General features: G+C 46.4%; 1 protein-coding gene across 1 annotated transcript in view; it reads right to left on the minus strand.

The window, feature by feature from the left end:
* Positions 1–18,918, minus strand: part of CREB3L2 (cAMP responsive element binding protein 3 like 2) — a 96,556-nt gene that overhangs the window by 11,273 nt on the left and 66,365 nt on the right. The window contains exons 3-8 of the mRNA XM_090287562.1: positions 11,763–11,938; positions 10,315–10,402; positions 5,991–6,175; positions 3,974–4,120; positions 2,938–2,996; positions 1,320–1,388 (exon numbers count right to left, since the gene is read on the minus strand). Of these exons, the coding sequence (XP_090143688.1) occupies positions 1,320–1,388; positions 2,938–2,996; positions 3,974–4,120; positions 5,991–6,175; positions 10,315–10,402; positions 11,763–11,938 (724 nt within the window). The remainder of the gene's footprint in view (positions 1–1,319; positions 1,389–2,937; positions 2,997–3,973; positions 4,121–5,990; positions 6,176–10,314; positions 10,403–11,762; positions 11,939–18,918) is intronic.

An 18,918-nucleotide genomic window follows, 5' to 3' on the forward strand; every position in this document is an offset into this window, starting at 1 on the left:
GTTGGAGCAAGAAACCATGAAGATTTGATCATGTTATTATCAAGGACAGGCAAGTAGATTTCACCTGATCCTTGAGCATTTGCAACATTGTGAGAAAGCATTCATGCTAAGCCTTGAAGTGATAAACATTTTGCTTACCTAAAAGTTAATTTTTCTCTGCTTGAATGGTCTGATCTGTAACAACTAAGGGCAACAAGATCCCCTAATGAATCCCCTTACTCCCAAAGCACGGGTACGTACTGTGTACACCACACAAACACACCCATTGCTTGAAAGGCCCCACTGCCTGTGTTTGAACCCTAGGCTTAAACCCCTTTCTCCTGCTTACGACCCAGGAATGAAACACCAGGGGGTCCTCCTATGTGGTGGCTCCAGAGTCAGACTGTCTGCCTTCAGATGCAGCTCTAGCAGTGCTGTGTTACCATGGGTGAGTCACCCAGCCTTGCCGAGTCTCAGCTACCCGCTCTGTGTAACGGGGATGGCACAAGACGACCTCACGGGGCTGCTGGAAGGTTAAGTAAGTTAACATCTATGAAGTGCTGAAAATGGTGCCTGGCACAGGGATTCCTAGGGACACTCATTAACTCATTCTGTCCTTTAGTTATATCTCAGAATGGGTTTGAAATGTAATTAATTAGAGAATTAATTTTTAAAAAATTAATTAAAAAACAAACTTAATTTTCTCTTTTTCCCCCCCCCACAAAAAAAGACCATTTCTTGCTAAAATAGGGTGACACTGAAATGACCAGAGCCTCCAGGTCCACCTCTAAAGTCTGACGTCCTTTTCAGGAATCGAGCTTATTGACTTTATTCTCCTCCAAGCCTCTCCTTGACCCCCTTCCAATCATAGCCCTTACCAGAAACAGCCTCTCCATCAGTCCCAGGTGTTTTAGGACAAGTAAAGAACATGTGTGTGCATGGGTGTGTGCATGCGGTGCACATGTATGTTGTGTATGTGGTTGTGTGTATATAGCTGTGCATGTGTATTACATGTGTATGTCTCTGTTGGAGGGGTATAGCTGTCCTGAGCATCCCAGCACAACTTTATTTTTAATGTGATCTCCATTTTCACGTACAGGTGTGTGCATGGGTGTATGCATGTGTTGTGTGTGGCCTCATGTGTGCATACACATGTATGTGTCTGTGTGCATGTATGTACGGTGTGTATATGTCTCTGTGTGGAGAGGTACAGCCATCCTGAGCATCCTAACACAAGTATACTTTCGGTGTGACCTCTGCTTTCTCCTAGCTCTGGTCCTGGATCGTCCCCAACTTGCCTTCAGGCGGTTCGGCCAGCCCCTGGCTCCAGCAACACTTACCTATTGGTGTTCTCCAGGACCTCGACCTTCTTCCGAAGCTCCAAGTTCTCCGTTGAGCAGGACTCCACCCTACACAGGGCAGAGAAAGAAGCAAATCCATTTTATCGGTGGAGCAATGCTGAGCCTTGAGATCAGGTGGACGAAACTCAGGCTCAGAGAAAGAAGATGGGGAACCAGCCAGTCCAGGAAGGGAAGCGACAGAGCCTGGCCAACCTGAGCTGCGAAGAAGGGTGAGGAGACAGAAGGAGAAACATGGAAAGATACAGTCACCAGTGCCTCAGTAACAGAAAAGGAGTTGGGTGTACAGAATGGGAACTTCCTTTAGGGCGCTCCAACCTCGCTGTCTCTCACCTCTCCCCTGCGGCTCTCCAGGCCCATCAAACGGCGCCCTGTACTACAGGTCTGGGTGCGGCCAGCTGTCCTCGGCCAGAAGGACTAACAGGAAGCCAAGGGGCTCATGGCAGGGCGAGAGGGGAGGAGGAGAATGCATGCCCCAAAGAGGCAAAAAAGAGATTTTCATAGAAACCTCCCAGCCTGGATGCCTACAGAACATGATGGAGCAGGATGGGACTGCTGAAGTAAAACTAGCTTTCAAAAGAAACTTCAAGAACCAGGCAGGACCCACGGACCACTCCTTTGTCCAGACACACATGCAGATTCATTTCTGGAGCTAGGGCCTCATTCCATCTAAAAACAGTATTACGTTGTTGGCTAGAGAACTATTTTTGAGGGCCAGAGCAAAATTGAATTTAATTCATATATTTCTAACAGCCCTTCTGATATTCTTCTTTTCAGAAGAGCAAAAGCCTCCATCCAGTATTTTTGTGGAAAGCTTCTCGCCTGTAGCACGCACTACAGTGGGCAGAAAGTAAAAGTCCAACGTGCCATTTCATTCCCCATCTGCCTTCTCTAGGGCGAGGGGTGCGGCTGAGTAACACTGACTGATCAGCGCTGCTCCTTTGGCTGGGGGCACCTCTCCTCTGCAGAGTTCCAGGCGGTGTGAGTATTAACATTTGTACTTGTTTGAAAGGAAGCCTTTAAAGACTCAAGGATCTCTGGTTGGAAACAGATGTGGTCCCAATGCCCACTAGGATGGAGTGCCTGGCTGGACCTGACATGCGAAGGGAAATGAGTCAGGCAGGAAACGTGAAGAACCATATGATGTCACTCAGATGTAGGATATAAGACTGAAGGCAGCACGTGAGCACACAAGACAGACAACAGTCTGGTGGACACCAGAGGGAAAGGGGCTGGGGGGATAGTGAAGGGTAAAGAGGTCAAATACGTGGTGATGGAGGAGGACTTGACTTTGGGCGGGGGGCACACAATACATTATACAGATGATGTAGCACAGAACTGTACACTTGAAACTTATACAATCTTATTAACCTGAGTCATCCCAATAAATTTAATTTAAAAATTACTCCCTACCTTTATATAAGCTTCCCCTCTAACCACCACTAGGTGGCAGGCGAGACATAGCTGATAAACCCAGGCACTGCCCTGGCAGCGCGCAGGGACTTCCCTCCTTCCACGGAAAGCGGGAGCTATGGATGGGCACCCCCACTTCCCTGTGTGTGTTGCCCAATAAGTGCAACCAGTTTGGCAAGAGGCTTACTTTTTCTCCAAGCTGTCCATGTACTCTTTCTTCTTTCTCCTACTTTCCTGGGCAGAAATCTGAGATACGAGGAAAGAAAAAAAGGGTTAAGTTTCAGGTATACCAGAAAGCCAGTCCTGTGTCAACAGCAAAGAGGAACTTTCAGTACAAAAATTATGAAGGTCCTGCTCACTTCTGTGGCCATCCCCCATTTGTTTAACACAGAACAATGGTCTGCAGAAATTTTTATAAAAACCCCAATGGAAAAAAGAAATACATTAGGCAAGCACCCATGAGTATTTATATTTATGTATTTATAAATTACACACAGACTGGGTAAAAATGGTGAAGGAATTGAGAAGTACAGTACAGACTGGTAATTACAAAACAGTCCTGGGGACATAAAGTACAGCCTAGGAAATATGGTCGACAATATTGTAATAACCATGTGTGGCACCAGGTGGGGACTGGAAATATCAGGGGGAATACCTGGTGAAGTATATGATTATCTAACCACTATGCTCTACACTTGAAACTAATATCAATACAATATTGAATATAAACTGTAATTGAAAAAACATAATTAAAAAATGGGACAATGTAATAGAATTTTTAAAGTTTTTTATTAACTTAAATTAAATTAATAAATAAGCAAACAAATAAATAAATTACAGACAGGCCCCACTGGAGGGAAATATTGTGTACGTCATAGAACAGAAATTTCAAAAGCTGAGTTTTTTTTTGTTTTTTTTTTAAAGAATGATTTAAATGAAAGTGCTAATATTTTCCTCCCACCCCTGAATGAATCATCTTGGGCACCAAGGATGTACACACTCAAATGGGGAGTCCACCGACCCCGCAGACAGATGGAGGGGCTGGAGGAGGATAGGGGCCAGGGTGACGAGGCTCCTGCTTGGCCCAGGGGAAGGGAAGGGCAGAGACTTACTTGGTCCCATCGTGGGACAGGCCGGTGTTGGCCAAAGGGGGCAGGGGGCATGTGGGCGTGATTCTGCTCATGGCCTTTGCTCACAGAAGTACCTGGACCTGAAGGGCTCACCTTATTCTTGATTTTCCTCCGGATTTTCTTCAGGGCCTTCTCCTCTGATTTTGTCAGGGGCAATTTGGTGGGAATGGGATAGCCCTCAGCAATCAAGGTCCTCTTCTCCTCCTCTGTCAGGACCAATGGGCCTGAACCCTGCAGCTTCTGTGCAGATCAAGGAGCAGAATGGGGTCAGAGAAGGACAGTGGGGCATCCTGAGGCCACCCTCCTGTAGGGTGAGGAGACTCTGTTAAAATGCCCTATAAAATGGCTGCAACAAAAGGCTGCCCCATCCGCTCTTGGTGAGAAACGGGTCCTTTGAAGCAGAAATGGAGAAGACACTCTCATGTGAGCGTTATAACCCGAGGACCATAACTTTATAGAGACCTCCCCCATTATTTCCTTAAAAATGCCCCACTAGCTACAATGTCAAAAGTAAAGGACAGAATCCAGTGCTCACATCCCTAGGGACTTCCTGGCCTTGGCATGATGAAGGTGGAGCTCTACGTGTGGGACAGAGTTTTGCTGTTCTGAAAGATGCTCTCTACACACCAGGGGTTGCTTCTTATCCCCCATTCACTGCTCAGGGGCCACGGCTCCTGGGGCTACACCTGCAGGCACTTTCCATGGAAGTTTCTGGCTTCAGGACAGGCCCAGATCGTCTGTCATCAGTGCTGATGAGAACTGTCACTCACCTCATCTAACCCATGACAGAAGAACGTATTTATAATGAGTCAAACACACAGAGCTTCTATTGTGCTGCTGTATGCTAAAGGCCGTGGAGGACTCAGAACAAACTCTACCTCCCTGGCAGCTTCTGATCAAGACTGAGGCTGAACTGATACCCGGGAAAGGATGAGAGCAACGAAATGCTTAATGGGAATACTACCTCGAGGTGCGTGAAAGCTTTGGAGGAATAATACGTACATGAGTTTGCTTGATAGGGTAAGGCTCAGGGCAGGAATTGGGCCTTCTGAAGGGAACGAGGTGGCTTAGAGAGGGGGAGGCATTCCAAGCAAACGGCAGTATTTTGAAAAGTGCAGATGCTCCTCTGCCTAGAGTGGGTTAGGGGCTGTTGAGGCTGCAGAGGGTCAGGCTAATACAGAGCAAGGTTACCAGGGGCCAATCCCGACAGGTAATCAGCAAACACAACCCGGTTATTGAAAAGGGTGCCACATCAGGGCGGGGGGCCAGGGGGCTGACTTCCTCTGTGAATGTGTAGAATGGACAAACTGGGAGGACACACAGGTACAGGAAATGAACGCTGTGCTTGTCATCGGAGGGGTCGAGTCAGATGGAGCAGGCAGAGGGAGAGTGGAAAGAGTTAATTCCCTTGTCCTTGGTCAGGAACTTCCAAATTTTCGAAATTGTGTTGATAAGACAATTCTTAGAGAATTTTTAAATAGCTGCTTTAACTCGTTTTTCTAAATTATATAAATTCCATAAATTGATTATAATTGTTAAGATTTAATAGACATCAATTAATTCCTCAGAACAATAAGAAGTTCATGATCTATCCTATTTTCATTTGGAGAATGGTGCCCTTATGTACGGTAAGAATGAATGATGGTTTGTGACTTCTAACTTGTCACCAGGTTAAAAGTCATATCAGAAGAGGAGAGAAAAGGGGCTAAACAATATTTTTGAGCTTTAGATATCAAAGCACTTGGGCCTGGGAGATTTTTAAGTTCACCAAAGAGTGCTTCTTTAAAAATGAAGTTACATCCTATTGTAGATTGTAAGGATCACCTACGATGATGGTAAATATGTGCGCGATCATTCAGAGGGAAAACAATGCATTTTTATTCCCCGTGCTATTGCCATGTAAAATAAACACAAGACTAGAACGGGAGGTGTGTACAGAAAGAGAAATGCGTTCCTGGGTGAGATGACAAGCCGCTCTTAAGAGTGTTCCTTAAGATTATCACCCGGCTTGAAACCTAAAACTTCCTTACAAGAATACTAATCACATGGCCTTGAATGGCAGCCACTCTGGGTGGAGGCCCGGGCGACAGAGAAGCCAGCCAAGACTTACATGAGGCGCCGTGAGCAGTGGGGAACTGGAAAGGGTGGAAGGCGCCCGCGGCAGGGCTCTGGCCGGGCTGTGGGTCTGAGGCAGGCCGAAGGGGTGCAGGCGCGGGTTGGGGCTCAGGCTGCCCTCGGAGTCGCTGCTGTGGCTGCTGGGAGGGGTGGGCGGTAGGTGCAGGTGGTCCACGGAGGCTGCGGAACAGAAGGCAGGTCTCAGCCATCGGAGAGCAACGAAGCAGGATTGGTAAACAAACTACGCATCCGTACAGCAGAGCGTGGAGCAACTGAACAAAACAACGAGGAAGCTCCCTGAATTGATTCAAGATGTATTGTTAAGAGCGGGGGAAAATCAAGGTGCAGAAATGGATGAAGTAGTCCTTCTTTCATATGAAAAAGGAGAAACAGAGAATACAGAGTTATATTTGCTTGCATCTGCCTAGAGAAACACTGGCCAACCAATAAGAAACTAATCGAATAGCAGGAAATCAGAGTAGATAAGGAAAAGGTTTCACTGTATTCATTTTGTATTATTTCTATAGTCAGACTTGTAAACCTTGTGAATGTCGAGTGATCTTAAAACAAACAAACAAAAAACCAACACCCTGGGAGCCCACAAGGGTTTGAGAAAAGCTCGTGTGTTTCTGGAGGAATGTGCAGGCCCGCAGGGGAGAGGCCAGCACCCTTCATTGAGAAAGTACTAACTCCATCTGCAGATAGATGGGTGGGTGCTGGAAAATAAACGGGGAGGAGGGCTTTCTCCTGCAAAGTTCCCCCCACCCCACGTCTGCGCCCTTACTCCGCTGTCCTCGGGGAGGTGCACGCACTGTCCCTGGCCAGAGCCTCGGTCAGCGTCAACCACACGTCCCCAGGGCAGATGATGGCTCCGGAGAGCAAATCCACACTGAGTTCAACCAGGCCAAAGCTCTGGGGTCTCCCTCTTTTTTCTGAAGTGTGGCTCTTTCCGCTGTGCTGACATACCTTGACAGCCCCTCCAGGGGGCCTCCACAGCCCTCAGCACAGCACCCTGGAACTGGGGACAGCACCTGGGGGCTTCGCACATGTGAGCTTGGTCGGCCCAAGGACTGCTAGGGGCTGGGAATGAAAAATGGGCTGTGCAAGAAGCCCAACAGGCTCGGGGGGTTAGGGGGTGGCATGGGGAAACGTGCCAGGCCTGACAAGTCCATTGACCCAAAGTAACCTCACAGGACGGTCTGAGGCAAAGTCCTAACAGGGCAGGTCACGGTGGGCCTTCGCCTCCCAGGCCTACAGCTTCCTTAGCAAAGGGCAGCTTTTGCCTCCCTCGGCTCCGATGCAGCTAGAATAACATTCCTTCAGAAGGTCAGAGTGAGTTCCTTCTCTTGTGCGCACCTCCATGGCACACTGCCCACCCCACTCAGAGCACAAGCTCACAGAGCCCCTCATTGTCCCCCTGTTCCCCACCTGCCATCTCTGTGTGCTGTAAATGCTCCCCATTAAATAGCTTGTATCCACCAATGAAAACAACATGTCTCTCCGTTTTGTCTTTTATCCAGTCCCAGAGGTGTCCCCACATTGCTCTTTCCTGTCCCGTCATCTGCCACCCATGGGTGTCACGTAACCCTCCTTTCATCTCCTCCTTTGATTCTAACGCATAAAATAAGCGGCAAACCGCCATTCTCCGGAGCATTTTCTCAATCTGTCGAGAAGCTGTTCCTGGCAATTGTCGTCAGTTTGGCTCAGAGAAACTCATAAAAATTCTTTACAGGTCTGGACATTTCTTACATCAGTGGGGCCATGGGAAGACCTCCGCCTTCTGCTCTTCTCCTCTTCAAAAAGAGAGAGCCTGATGTGCTGCCGATGGACAGGGCCTCTCTGGGGCACGACTACGCACCTAAGAAAAATGACCCCACCCCGAGCTGCCTTTGGAGGTGACAAGCAGCAACCGGGCAGCTCACTGAATACCGGATGGATGGAGGACAGGCCACGTCCCACTCAGCCACCCCCTTTTGACCACGGTGTCCCGTTTCCATTCACAGCACCATGTTTTTTTTCTCTCTTATTCTGTCTCGTTCTAACTCTTCTTTTCTCTTTTTCTAACACGCTAATTTTTGCTTGATCCGTCTCTGCCGAAGTCTTGCCAAAGAGCTCTCTGGGCCTTTTAGCATCTCTGGGCACTCTTCAAGCTAAAGAATATTCCAGAACAAGCCTATATACCTCTATTGCCAACACCCCGCCAACAGTTCCGGGCAGTCAAGGAGGGTAGGTATGCACCTTAAATACGTGCTCACCTAGAAAGAAGGTGTCCTGGGTGTGTTACCCAAGGTTCTCCCAATGCCATGAATGCTCATGGCACTTTATGGTGTTTAATGAACTGAACAAGAAGGCCATTAGGCCGAGGTGCCACTAATGCCATGACGGCCTACATATGCAAACCAAAAGCTAAGCCTGTAAAGGCACCAAGGTCACCAAACTGAAACCTAAGGACACCAGGCTTGGTGCCACCGCCAACAACCACTTCCTTCCTCCACTCCTGCCTCTTCCTTCTAAAAGCCTCCCCCCTGAGCTCTCGATGGTGCAGCGCTTCTAACCACTTCTGGTTTGGTGCTGCCCGGTTCCGACCCATTTTTGCTCAAATAAACTCAAAATGTATAATATGCCTCCGTTCTTCTTTGAATAATGGTAAACAAACAAATGAACAAAAATCAGGTGAAGACTAAGCTATTAGAGACTCCCATGCAGGGCCGTGACATTCTGAGAACTAGCCAAGAGTTCCTAGAGCCTCATTGTTCCTTTCACTTGGCACAGCCCAAATTATTCTAATACTTTTCTCCTTCCTAAGCAGAGGGTGCCCCTCCCCCTCCCAAAAAACCCCCACAGAAATGACAGGAAAAGTGAAGCAAACTTGAACCTCCACTTTCCCACCTATTAAGAGTTACTGGCTTGGCCCCAGGGGCGCCTCAGTATCAGATTTCTAAATATCATTTGAAATGCGGCTCTTAGGTTACTAAAAGGGCTGGCTCAACAAGCTCCTCTGCCTAGAAGCTCTGAGGCCCTCAAGGATATTGAATTTCCTGATCCCTGTTTGTCTAGGACAATGAGGAAGGACTGCTATTTACTCTGGAGACACCTCTCCTCCCGTGACCCCAGCTGCCCAAGCCACTGCGGGAATCGCTAGTACAGTTACAACACTTTCTGAAGCATATTGCAACAGAAATTAAAAGAGCCACGTGTATTTGATAGCAAGAATAAGTGTCACAACAATGAAAAAAAAGCCCACTTTACAGCAGGATCGAAAGCTGAAAGGCACGGGTGTGTATCACATAGTGCAAAGAAATACTGTCTCATATGGAGTCTAGTCGATCTTATTCATTTTTAAAATTCAACCCCTTTTCTTTTTTTTTACTGATAATAAAGACAAATGCCAACCCTGATTCAATGGTCTCAATCAAATCCTAAATTAGTTTCTAGTGGAATGAAGGGAGGCTGTGTGTCCATGAGAACTCATGCACAATTAAGTACATACCACAGCACACATACCTCCCTCTATGGCAAATGCATGTACGAATTTCTTCCTTGTTAACCACCTGCGCTAATGAACTCTCCTTGCATAAATCAAAAAGAAGGTCACAGCACAGCAGAAGGCTTCTTGGGGAGGATCTGAATAAACAAGACAGAGAGACCTTCCCTAGACTCTATGCGACTCAGGGATCTGCAGTCAGGATTCCTAACCGTGGGCTTTCTACGAGAACAACAGGGGGAAGTCGGAAAGAACCAGACAGACAGACACAGGAACAAGTGCAACTATAACAACTTCAAGTAGGACGTTGAGTTCTAAACAGATGACAAGAAGCCCAGGGGTTCACGAACATCACAAAGAGTAAGCAGGCTCCTTGCCGCCGCTGTCATCAAAATCAACCGTTCAAGACACTGAACTGGTCAGACAGCTGTACTGGGTATTCGCGTCACCACGGGTTTAAGCAAGAGCTGTTGAAATGGGTGGCTGTGGGGTGTCTGCTTATTTGCCTCTACGGAGCATCCCTCCGGGGCAGGCAGCTGACTGATTCTTCAGCCAAGTCACAGCAGTCCCGGGAGGCTTTGAAAACTCACCCTGGCTGGGAGTAAAAGCACCGTAAAAGCTCTCGCTGGAAATTAAGCCTGTACGTACAGGGACAGATAAAATTTGACTCTCAACATCTGTATTTAGAATCCAGGTTTTTAAGAATGAGTTATTCCGTGAAGCAAGCTAAGTCTTTGGGACCAAGGGTCCCCCAGCACTTTCTCCCGCACCCCTTTTCTCTTCAGACCTGTGCCGCCAGCTGGGGACCTGAGGGAACACGGGCAAGGAGACAGACCTTCTTTAGGAGAGAAGTTTAGGAACTGATCCACTTCATGAGGCTCCAGCTTAATCTTAGGGATGATTGTCTGGCAGGAGGAATCAACCTAAAGGAAGAATTTCAAACACAGTTTTTAAAAACCAGTAACGACCCCTGTGTCTCCCTCTCAGGGGTAGCCCTGCTTCTCCCAGCTGGCTGAGCACAGGCGGCTTTCACGGGGAGGTGGTTTAGTCCTAACTTCCTCTCATTGCAAACCTGGCATTACCACTGAGGCAACCCTTGGGATTCCCAAATTAGAAGCCCAGGACTCCCTTACTAGTCCGCTTTCTACTGTTCTTATGGTCATAGAAATGCATGTTATCACAAAATAGTCTGAGAAATCTTTAACGAGCCACAGGCCTGCACCGGTGTGTGATGAGTAAGCACATCATTCATTCCCTCCAGGCTTCCTGATGACAGACATCTACCCATGAAATACTTGGTAGGGAAGGGAGCAAGGCCATACCCTGACCTTTTGGTCACATACATCAAATCGACTGAACTAAAGTCTATGCAGCCAGGAGGCGGTCCAATGGAGAGACACAGGCAGCTACAGAGCAAGGAGCTCTCAGGGGTAGTTGCAGAAATGCTCTGCCCAATCCCTCATCTCCTCGTAAACGCAATGCAAAGAGCACTAAGGAGGAGCGTGAAGCCAGGCGGGGGGGCTCTCCTGCTCTGTGCCCCCTTATCCTGATGAGAGGACCACACCTTGCTCAGAGGACACCTGACTTAAAGGGTGTCGGTGGAGTCACTGTTTTTCACCAGAGACTCTTAAGTTAAGGAAAGTGAGGACTGGCTCCAAGTTCTGTGAGAAGACACACAAGTAGGACTCTGGTCCCTCGCAGACACTGTCAGTATCCCAAGGGCGGGCGAAACTACTTGTTTTCGGCATGGAATCGAGCCAGGAAAAAATTCCCAATTTCTTGTGCTTTCCATGGGCAACAGGAAAAGAAACGGTAGGTGGGCGGTCCCGGAACTGGGTCACGGCCACTCAGTACTGCTGCAGCAAGAGGGTGGAATATCACACAGGAACGAGCGTTCCCGACAGCCGCGGATCGCAGCATCATCTTAACCAGGCCTGTCCACCGACTTAAAGATCAACCCTGTGGAAAGTCACCACCCCCCTTTTTATTTTTACCATGAATATCTATCTTTCTTTAAAAATTATTTTGTAATGGTAATCATAGAAAAAACTGAAATCATAGTTGCTATCAATTTTTCTGGACAAAGTCTTTAAAGGAAATTATGTCATCAGTGCTGATACCAAGTCAACATATCCTTGCTACCTGTATACATGTATACATGTATAGTGATATGTCCTTAAACATATATAGCCACCAGCTCCAAAGAGATTAAATGCCATATGAGAGAAGGAGAATCTATGTCTTTTGATCTAATCTGTTTATATGGAAGACAGTTGAGTGTACCCCAGTATTCATTTCCAGAGGAGGTTCCTCCTTCTCAAAAGGGGTGGAGATGGTTGTGATGGTCAGAGTGACCGAGGGCACCAGTCCTGGGGGTGACTCCTCTGTGATCGGCTCACTCTTGATGGTGGCTGAAGGGAATTCTGCAGACAGGTACCACTTCTCACTTTCCCCTTCATCTGTGGGAAAAAGACAAGCACACATGTGAACTGGCTGCGGGCATCGGGCGTAAGGAAAACAGGGGACCATCGCTCTGTCTCCTCAAAAATAAAAGAAGCTCCAACAAAGAATTATTGAGAGAAAGATAGAAGGGAATAAAATGAGGGTGTGAGAGAGGAGATACATGGACAAAGGAATGCATGGCAAAGTAAGAATCATACTCGTATTCAGTCGGGTGTAAGTAAGTTTGCCTAAAGAAGCTCTGCAAGGATCCATATAAAAGAGAGAAACCTGGCTTCCTGTTTCCTTCCCGCAGGAAGGAAACTGGGTGGATGGGAAACAGGACAGGAGGGGGAAGTTCCATGTGTCATGTTTTATACTTTTTGGTTTTCATACCAAGTTCGTGTATTATCTCTTTTAAAATAAATAAATAAGGGCACTTAAAAATAAGAAAGATCAAAACTATGAACATTAAAATGACAACAAATTCACAACTATCAACAACTGAATCTAAAAAATAAAAATAAAAACTAACTAAGCAAACAACCAGAACAGGAACAGAAGCACAGGTATGGAGATGATTTGGAGGGTTATCAGCTGGGAGGGGGCAGGGAGATAAAGGAGAAAAGGTACAGGGATGTTAAGAATAGTAAAGGAAATGGAGAAGCCAAAGAACTTACATGCAGGACTCATGGACATGAACTGGGGAGGAGGGTCTGCTGGTTACCGGGCAGAGAGGAGCAAAGGGGAAAAAATGGGACAACTGTAATAGCGTAACCAATAAAATATACTTAAAAAAATAAAAGAAAAATAGAAAAATAAGAAAGAAAGAAGCAAATGGTTGGCAACCTGTGTCTCGGGAGAGAGAACTGCAGGCAATGGTTAGGATGTATCTCTATCCTTGTCCCAAGGACAGTTATTTGTTTTCACCTTTTTCCTTTTTTTTCCTTCTCACTCTCTTTAGTCCTCTTGTTTCCCTACAACCCCACTTATGCTTTAAACCAGCCCTAGACTTCCAGAGCTTTACCTAACCCTTTGGGAAACCAGAATTTGTAACCAACGTCTGCCCCTTGCTGAAGTGGACTACATACTCATCCGGAGAAGAGAGCTGGATCTTGGCGTGTCTGGGTCTTGGTTGGCCACTGGCTTTGTGATCATTACAAGGCCTGGGGATAGCAACAAAGCAACACAACAGGACACACAGAAGCACCTCTACCGCTTAACGCACACTCTTCGGGGACCCCATGCAGTTCCGTGCATCTCAGACCTAGTATCTCCCCTCAGCACTACCCTGGAAGAAGCAGGAGGAAAGCAGAAAAGGGAAAGACAAGATTGCAAACAGGTGTAGAACAAGAAAAAAAACAAGTCAGAGATGCTCCAAAATCAGCCTTCCTTACCTAATGCCGGTTTTACTAAAATGAAGAGAAAATAAAGCCAAGATATTCTCCCTGGCTTTATGGAGGGATTTAAACACTCACACCACATGCTCAGTGAACCTGTACTGTTCAGGGAAGCAATGGCGTTCACAGTGTGAAATTATTTGACACTGGAGAGTTGGACTCAAGTTCTCTCATGAAAACCACCCGCTGCTTGCTGCCAGGGGTGGGGAAGAGCTAAAGACTAAAGTTCGCAATTATTAAATGGTGTTTCATAAGCAACTGCCTTCTGACCCAGGAAAGAGTGAGATTCACATTCACAAAGGAAAATGATCTGCCCCCCACCCCAACTTCCAATTTATAATTGACTTAATTGGCCCAGCCCCAATTTACTGCCTGAAGTAAAATGAAAATAGGCAAGAAGATGTTTTTCTTTTAGGGCCAGCTCTATAACGCTGCTGAGTGTGGTGGCGTGGTGGGGGAATTTCCAGCTCTCTCGGGACAGCGGGACAGCGTCATATCCTGGCTGAGGGGGAGGGGAAGGAGACAAAGGGCCTTTTGGTGGCAGCCAGTGGAGGGAGACCACACTGTACTTGACACCGAATTCTGCTGGCTGATGGGCGCCAGCCCAGCTCAGAGAAGCAGCTAGCGGAGGAGCTCAAAGAAGAGTCTAATGCCTCTCCCAAAAGGAACTTAGGAACAGAAAACTGTCACCTGCAAGAAAGAAACATTGAAGATGGCTGTGGGGAGGGGTTAAAGAGACAGAGAGCCGAGATCACACTTTCTCCACTCAGCAATGACAAGTGGGTGTCTCTGCTGCCTACACTGAGCAATGTCTATCTCTGGTAGAAGCTGAGAGAGAGAGGGTGCAGTGAAATACACAGCCTCAGCATGTATTAAAATTAACCGTCGGGAGGCATCCCTGAGAAAAAGGCCACACACAATTACCAGGAAATTGAGACAAGGCCAGGTCCCCTGGCCGTGAAGTTTACAACTGTGATGAAACTTAAGCCTCAAGGCAAACAAAAGAAAAGGCAAAAATAAACACAAAATGTACAAACAAAGTTATGACCCAATGAAGACAGGGAATGAAATTGGTTCTTCCCATCTAACTAAGCCATTCATAAAATAGATCAATATAGGTCAATAGGTCAATATAGCTTATGTTCTTCATGTTCAGTATCCTATATATACCCTTATTTTAAAAGAAAATGAATATATATATATATATATAAAGTCATTGCTCTATTAGAGGCGTGACCCTGGCTGGTTTGGCTCAGTGGATTGAGCGTCGGCCTGCGAGCTAAGTGTCGCTGGTTCGATCTCCCAGTCAGGGCACATCAGAGAAGGAAAACTCTGATTCCAAAAAACCTCCGCTGCCTTGCGGCATACCTCTTCAGGGGAAAGGCTAAGGGAGTAAACCCCGACAGAAAATCCGGAGCCGGAGTCCCTAAGGCGGTTTGACGTTGTAGTCAACACCGGCAACTCCTGCGGCGCACCTGAAGCCAAGCTGTATTGACTCCGTCTTTCCCTTGGACCCTTCAGCTGCGAAGAGAGGGGGGGTCTGCTGCATGGGCAACAGCAGACCCTCCATATCACCCTGCCCAGGCTCTGTAGCTTCAGCTTCACTGGAGAGGACACTCCAGCGTCATCGCAAGATGTCGATTCAACACGGGAGGAGACAGATACCGTGTCACTCCTGAGTCGGACTGCACAGCCATTCTCGGCGGTGCAGATAGACTCTTACGAAGCTACACCATCGTCTCTCGAGACGGACGGCTGCCGACGACGACTACACCGTTTTATTTTACTGGCAAAAAGATCAGTAGAGCCACCATGGCTCAGAACTGGAATTATCCTTAGATGTTCGGGTTATTGACTAAACTACAAAAGCAAGTGTCAGCACACACTCTACACCCTCTAATTTCTAAAGCTTGAGGCTCAGATATTGAGTTAAAATTTTTCCCCCTAAATTGTATTTACACGTCCTTTAACTTTCATTGCAGAAGAAAAACATCGCCCAATAAGGTCAGTAGTGCGCTCTGCGGGGAGTAAGAAGAACCACTGCTATGTCATCTGATTTTATTTAAACAGCTTCCTGTCAAAGGTCAGGCTCAACTGGCACATTTTCCCAGCATCACCTCTTAGCTATCAGCAAGAAAATAAAAACAAGCCACTGTCTCATGGTGATGAGCGAGTCCTTCACATCCAAGGACAAAATGGAGCAGCTGTGAGCGATGGGGCCAGATGTCAAGATTAAGACAGCAGAGCAGGGTGGACAGAGGAGGTAAAGAAGACGTGAATCTAAGCCAACGTAGAGGCAACACCAAAATGCAGATCCTTGATTGTCTCCATATGTTCTGCATAAATAATTGTACTGAATAAATAGTGATTCCTTGAAGGGGGAAAGAAAAGATTACACTCTAAATCAGCAGTACACGGTATCTTTATAAATGTTATACTACATATATATGTTTTATATATACACATGTGTTTATATGTACATATACACAAATGCACATATATGTGTGTATACATATAATGTGTGCGTATATTCTTAAGAAGAGAAATTGCATGGGACAAATACCACTTATAAGATATATCCACATATCCATTTCTTATTTATATAACACATCTAAAGTGAAAAGGAAATTTTTATAAATTAACTAAGTATGCCTCATCTAAATCCCTCAGCATTTGATAACTGCGTTTGCCCTTAAAATTTTTTTCACAGGAGTTAGTGAACCTTGACCAGTTTTCGATGTAAAAATCTCTTCAAGAAAAGGTGGTAAGGGAGGGTTCTGGACTGGGAGAGGGCAAGAACTCAGTTGACAATGTCAGAATCCTATGACACTAAAGCCCACTCACTCCATGTCTGAATGGAAGTTAGAGGCCCATCTGCCCGCGGTCCCCTTCCTGCATGACTTAACCCTGAAGTAATCTTCAGTTGTGAGTGGCAGGACAGGGTGTTGATAATAGTAAAAATAGTAAACACTTAACTGTGAGTAGTTACTATGTGCTAAAAACAGTAGCCACGTAAGGCAGGCGCTACTATGGCCCCCACTTCCCAGACAAGGAAACGGAGAGATTAAATAACTCACCCAAAGTCACGCACCTGGCATGTGGCAGACCTGGGGTTCACACTCAGACAAACCACAGCCTGTGCCCACGGCCACTCTAGTGTACGGCTTTTCAGGAAGATATCAATGATTCAATAGAGCTCTAGCCAAGAGGGATTATTCTTCAATCAAGGTCACCTTGAGCCCATAATTAGCCACTACAAAAGGTGCATTATTGGTTCTTTCTATGCTTCCTATCTTAGTTTATATAGATTCCTAATCTACTGTTCACGTGGTGGAAAATTCCAGTTTAAGATCAACCCACAACAGCTAAAACATTCTGAGTGTTCATGATGCCAGCACCATTCCCAATGCTTCCATGTATTAGACAAATGTCCATGATCAGTGTAATTTCTCCCAGATACCTCCTTCACTCTCCTTTCCTGCGTGGGTATACAGAACCTCGCTGCCTTATCTAGTCATTCATACTGTGCCCAGTAGTTAAATGATATACTTAATTATGCAGTAATTTGCATAAAGGCAATAATACTAATATCTAATATTTACTTAGTGCTTACTAATTGCCAGACACTGTTCTAAATACTTACTTAATACATAGTAACTTATTTAATCCCTATAACAACAGTATAAAGTAAATATTGTATTATTATTCACATTTTAGAGACCAGGAAAGTGAGGCACAAGAGTTGGGCAACTTGCCCGAGATCACACCATTCGTAGGAGGCAGAGCCCAGGTTCAAAACCAGGCAATTTGACTCTAGAAATGAATGGCTATATTCTGCCAGGGCCCTGCTGCTGGCCCCTCAGCTCCTCCTGCAGGATACAGTGGGTAGAGTCTGAATTAAATATCCATGGAACGAACGATTGATCTCAAAAGATCTATTTAGCAATAAATAATTTTTTTCTTCACTGCCATTATGATTCTCACTCATGAATATCCAAAGAAAATGTTTAATTGCTAGATGGATGTAAACATTGCTTTCGTCAACTATTCTAGCATTGCAATGACTAGGCAGACAAAGAAGTTATTTCACTTAAAAAAAAAAAAAGAGAGAGAGAGAAGAAGCATTGTTATCCTTTTTACCTATTAGAAAAAGAAAATAAAAAGTAATGCACACATCGCAAGCCCAGAATTCAGACTCAGAGAGGACAACCGTCCCTCTGCTCATCCAAGCCAACAGCGTCAGATTCATACCTCGGCCCGCCCAGGTCATAGGACCCAGGGACTTCTCTGTAAGTAGATGACAAGCACGGCTTGCTTTCTACCCCTGAACCTACCCCCTCTAGCCAAGATGGCTCCGATGGATGCTCTGGTCAGCAGCTCAGGCTACCCTGATGAAGCCACAGCGAGCTACTCATCACTCCTCTGCGACTTTCCCACAGGCCCCACTGCCTTGGGACATTTCAACATCAACGTCTCCCAAACTGCAAACTGGAAAGGACGTCATTATGACTCATCTCTAGCCTTTACTCACCATCATCGGTCGTGCGCTAATTCTGCTCTGAGTTCCATCTGAACATCTCAAAACCCGTTTTTTCCTTTGGTGAGCACGTTACACACCTTCCCATCCCTCCCGGCATCGCTGCAGCCGGCCACACCTTCCCTCCTGCTCTGGCAGCGTCGGCCACGAGACAGCTGTTCCTTTGCTCCTCTCCGAAAACCTCCACCCACCGTCCTAAGGCCCTGGTGCTGCCTCCCGGTAGGCGGTCCACAGCCCCCAATCTACACCCTCCCAGCAGCATGTGCTCATCTGCAGCTCCCAGACTGCTGTTCTCAGTCCCACCTGGGAAAACAGCTCCGTTCGTCGCGTTTATCTACCCTAAGCCGGCCTACCCAGCCCCCCAAACCCTGGCTCGCTCTACAAACCCGCCCAGCTTAATCAGAAGGGACATGGCTACGGCGGTCCCTCTCCCCATCGCGGTTCACTTATCGCGGCCTCACTGTGTCGCGGGGCTTTTTAAAATATTATATTTCATTATTTATCGTGGATTTGTCACTAGATCGCGGGATTTTGCGGCACTGTATACGTATGGTTTCAAGTGACATAGGTTTAAGAGTGTAGAATATGTTTAAGAAGATAAGTAGTGTTTATAAAAGGGTGGAAAGGGTTAATAAGGGAGTGGGAAAGGTTAATAAGGGACTGGGAATGGTTTATAAGTGTGTGGGAAGGGTTTATAAAGCCTTAAAATATATATAAATACTAAAATAAACGTCAGGTTCCTACTTCACAGATTTTCACCTCTCGCTGAGGAGGAGGGTGGAGCGGTTCTAGAACGTAATACCCACGATAAGTAAGGGGTCACTGTATTACTTATGGTCCTGGTCCCATCTCTTTAAACCTGAAACAGCCACAGCGACGGCCCCTAATTCCACCCAAAATGACAAAATTAAGTTGCCTGAACTTGTGCGTGGTAAAAATACTGCACTAGACCGCTTTTCTCATTAGTATATTTTACACTGATTCTGTTGATATTTTACATATTTTCTACCTTTGTTCTTGTATCACCTGGGAGGAGAGGGACTATGTCTAGTTGTCTCCATAC

This window comes from Furipterus horrens, unplaced genomic scaffold (assembly GCF_987537825.1).
Source record: "Furipterus horrens unplaced genomic scaffold, mFurHor1.1.pri manual_scaffold_9, whole genome shotgun sequence".
Lineage (NCBI taxonomy): Eukaryota > Metazoa > Chordata > Mammalia > Chiroptera > Furipteridae > Furipterus > Furipterus horrens.